Source organism: Anas platyrhynchos, chromosome 31 (assembly GCF_047663525.1).
Source record: "Anas platyrhynchos isolate ZD024472 breed Pekin duck chromosome 31, IASCAAS_PekinDuck_T2T, whole genome shotgun sequence".
NCBI lineage: Eukaryota > Metazoa > Chordata > Aves > Anseriformes > Anatidae > Anas > Anas platyrhynchos.
In genome coordinates, this window is record NC_092617.1 from 3428816 (window position 1) to 3433087 (window position 4272).

At 52.0% G+C, this 4272-nt stretch overlaps 1 protein-coding gene across 1 annotated transcript; it reads right to left on the reverse strand.

Annotated features, from left to right (window-relative positions):
* Positions 1-3345: 3345 nt before the first annotated feature.
* Positions 3346-4272, reverse strand: LOC119716213 (olfactory receptor 14C36-like). Its single transcript, XM_072029807.1, has one exon. The coding sequence runs from the start codon at positions 4270-4272 to the stop codon at positions 3346-3348; it is 927 nt and encodes a 308-aa protein (XP_071885908.1).

Below are 4272 nucleotides of genomic sequence, written 5' to 3' on the forward strand. Positions count from 1 at the left end.
CCATCAGGGTGGAAACCACTCCTGAAGTAGGCATCCCAACCCAGCAGGCTCCTTGCGGCCTCTCAGCCAACCAGACACAAGTCACCTCAGCAGCAGCTTCCAAGCCAGGGGCCTGCTGCTGGCCTTGCAGCTTCTTGGCTACACACAGCCAAGCCTTGTGCCTGCTGCTGCTGTGCAGTCATGGACTCAAGCAGAAGGGACAGGACAACCCATCTGGGGGCCTTCTTTCTGCCTGGGTCCTCCTGGCTCTGGAGGCAGAGGGGATCCCCCAGTCAGCATGCCAAGCAGGTGCCTTCTGCTGGCCTAGCAGGGCCACTGCCAGATGTCAGCCCAAAAGTGCAGATCCCAGGGAGAAGTCCAGGCTGACCTGACACCTCCAGACACAAGTGACCTCCCAGTCCCTTTCTGTGACACGTTCCTGCTGCTGCCCTATCAAGTGCAGAGACAGAAGTGACCTCACAGTCCCTGCCACAGTCACATTCCTTCTGCTGGGGCAGGAGATCCTGAGGCAGAGCTGAGCTCATCAAAGCATTCCCATCTATCTCCTCTTTGTGGCCCACAAACTGATCAGATCCATGGCCCCTCACATTCAGCTTTGTATGCTATGTGACTGCAGAGCAACCTCATGGTTCCTACCCTGCATCATGGGCCAAGCATCTTAAGTGCTTGGGATAAGTGCCAAGCACCTTAAGTGCTTAAGATGAGGGTTAGGAAAAGGGTTGGATGTGAAGAAGTGAATGCAAAGGAATCAGGGCTTTGATTGTTAGCCATCCATGTATGAGGTTAGGGACTAGGGCTCAGCTTTCTGTGATAGAGATTAATCAAATGCGTAGTGGAAGGGTTTGGTGTTTGGCTTGTGGTGTCAGGTCTGTGGTTAGGGTACGTGCAAGTTCTTTGGTTTTGTTTAGGTCTGCAAGAAGTCTAGGGCTAAATAGAGCATGTTATTGGTAATGTTTAGGGCACGGATCAGGGTGAGCAAGAGTGTAAGGGTGATGTACTGCAGCTGTGGACTAGTTTTGGCTTCAAGGGATCTTGTGGTCAAACATTAGAGCAGTGGATTCCTGTCAGTGTGTGGAGTAGCATTTAGCTTTATGGATTAACGTTACAGGTTAAAATAGGACAAGGGCCTCACATGACTGCTTTAAATCAGCTTTATGGTGGGATTAACATTACCTGAACATTCTTACCTCTGCAAAATCATCACCTTCTGCTGTCCACGCTCCTTTGCCCTCCCTCAAATCTCACATTTCTCCTGTCCAGGCTTCTCCTAACTTCCCCGTATCAGTCATCTTCTTAGGGGAAGTTTGGAGAACCAGCATGGAGAAGGAGAGAAACGTCTGTAGGAGCACCCTGCACAATGGGCCCTGCAGTTCTACAACACCACAGAAACAGGCCTGAAGGATGAGTTTAGGCAAAAGCTGATACCCCTGACATGACAACACCTGTACAAGACCTCTTCCTCTATGGGGCCTACCGGGTACTTAGAAAGAGGGAATCTCACAAACTGTGTGCAGAGCAGGTGCATCTGCTGTCCTGTCATGGAGACCAGCAGATGTGAGCCTAAAGGCACAGATCCCAGCCAGAAGTCAAGGTTTGAGCTGTCGGCTACTTCAGAAAGAAGTCAACTCCCAGCCACTTAACAGCCATTAGCTTCCTACTGGGCTGACAGCTCCCGAGGCACCACTGCCCTCGTAATACCACACCCACCAAACACCCCCTTTTTGGCCCAGAATCTGCCCAGCTAGAAGTGAGCTGGTGGTGATCCTCCAAGCTCATGGCACACCTGCTGGGCTCCCAGCCTCTCTGACACTCAGGAGCCAGTTCCGTGCCAGTCCTGGGAGGTGCTAGAGCAGGAGGGACCTTGCAGGCAAAGTTCCAGGCCCCTTGCCTGTTGCAGTCTCCCAGCTCCTTGTGCACAATGAAGATCATGTTTGTATCCAGAAGCCATGAGCCTGAAGCAGACATTCAGGGGAAGCACCCACCCAGCCCCAGCCCCAGCCCCAGCCCCAGCTGGCGGTGCTGCTCTGCAGAGCGAGGGGGCTGTGGTGCCTGGGGCATGGGGACACTCTGCAGGGCCATGCTGGGCAGGCTGGGAGGCAGACCCAGCACATGGGGTCACTGCCATTGCCCCAGGGCCGCAAGGAATCACTGGCCGGGCTCCTTTGCTGGGGCTGCTGCATGCCTTGGGGCTGCAGAGCTCTCCTCTGCCTGCTCACACCAGATCAAGCATTTGAGCTCTGGTCAGTCCACCTCAGACAGGCTCACGCTCTGTGGGCTCCATTCACTGCTGTCTCCTGGGCTCACACGGCCCCAGAAAAGAAGTCCCGTGAGTGATTTTTTGCAGCCCTGGGGCAATGGCAGTGACATTTCCTTGTTTCTCACAGTCTTCACACAAGTCTTTCTCATAGCTTTTCCCACTGCCCAGCACTGCCTCCCAAGTGGGAATAAGCCAACCTTCAGAAGGGCCTTGGGCTTCTTCAGTCATCCTGCTGCTTATTAGGACCTTCCTGACTCCCCACAGAGCTCAGAGGGAGCCTTCTTGTCCAGTGTGTGGCCCTGCACTGGCTCTGTCTGGGACGGATTTAGTCTCTGCAGAGCAGCCCCTGTGGTGCTGTGTTTTCAGTATGTGACTGTACTGGGTCTGGCTGGGATGGAGTTAACTTTTCCAGTAGAAGCCCACCCAGTGCTGTGCTCTGCTTGAGTAGATAGAACAGCACTGGTATCACGGTTGTGTTTTGTCTTCTGCTGAGCAGTACTGTCATAGCATCAGGAATCCCTCTAATCCCCCCTCCCCAAAAAGCCATCAGGCTGCGGGTGTGCAAGAGAGAGGGAGGGGACATCACCAGGGCAGCTAACCTAAACCAGCCACAGAGATATTCCATACCATATGATGTCACACTCAGCAATAAAAGGTGGAAAATGGAAGGAGAGGGGAGAGGTGGGCTCCCGTTATGAAAACGTTTGTCCTCCTGAAAATCAGCTGTGTCTATTGAGGCCCTGTTTCAGGAAGTGGTCAAGCATCGCGGTCACAAATAGCTTTTTTTTTTTTTTTTTTTTTTTTTTTTTTTTAAATAGCTTCTTTGCTAGTTCACAGGTGATGGAAATACACTGCAGCTGAGACCTATGAATTTCTGCTCGCTTCTTTATTGTCTATAGGTACACAGAAAACCTGGCTTCACATATACATGAGATGATTAGGAAAAGTAAAGAGATAAATGAACAGGTAGGAGGCTAACAATGACATGAATTAAATCGACTCCACAAACTTGGAGAACATATTTATCAAGAAAAATAATACCAAATTACTTTCCTGTTTCTGAGATAAACTCAGAATGTAAAGGCACATTATAGTTTCTTAAGAAATATGTATTTCCTCAGTGCATCCTTGAGCTCCTGGTTCCTTATGCTGTAAATGAGGGGGTTCACTGCTGGAGGGAACATGGAGTAGAGAAAAGATACTGCAAGGTCCAGGTATGGGGAGGAGATGGAGGGGGGCTTCAGGTAGGCAAACATGATAGTGCTGATAAACAGAGAGACCACGGCCAGGTGAGGGAGGCACGTGGAAAAGGCTTTGTGCCGGCCCTGCTCGGAGGGCATCCTCAGAACTGCCCTGAAGATCTGCACATAGGACACCACAATAAAAACAAAGCAACCAACAACTAAACAAAAGCTAAATGCAATAAATCCAACTTCCCTGAGGTAGGCATGTGAGCAGGAGAGCTTGAGGATGTGGGGGATTTCACAGAAGAACTGGTCCACAGCATTGCCTTGGCAGAGGGGCAGGGAAAATGTATTGGCTGTGTGCAGGACAGCACTGAGAAAGCCACTGCCCCAGGCAGCTGCTGCCATCTGGGCACAAGCTCTGCTGCCCACGAGGCTCCCGTAGTGCAGGGGCTTACAGATGGCAACATAGCGGTCATAGGCCATGACGGTGAGAATGCAATACTCTGCTGTGATAAAGAAGACAAAGAGAAAGACCTGAGCAGCACATCCTTGATAGGAGATGGCCCTGGTGTCCCAGAGGGCATTGGCCATGGCTTTGGGCAGAGTGGTGGAGATGCAGCCCAGGTCGAGGAGGGCGAGGTTGAGGAGGAAGAAGTACATGGGGGTGTGGAGGCGGTGGTGGCAGGCTACGGCGCTGAGGATGAGGCCGTTGCCCAGGAGGGCAGCCAGGTAGATGCCCAGGAAGAGCGCAAAGTGTAGGAGCTGCAGCTCGCGCGTGTCTGCAAATGCCAGCAGCAGGAACTCGCTCACAGAGCTGATGTTGGGCAT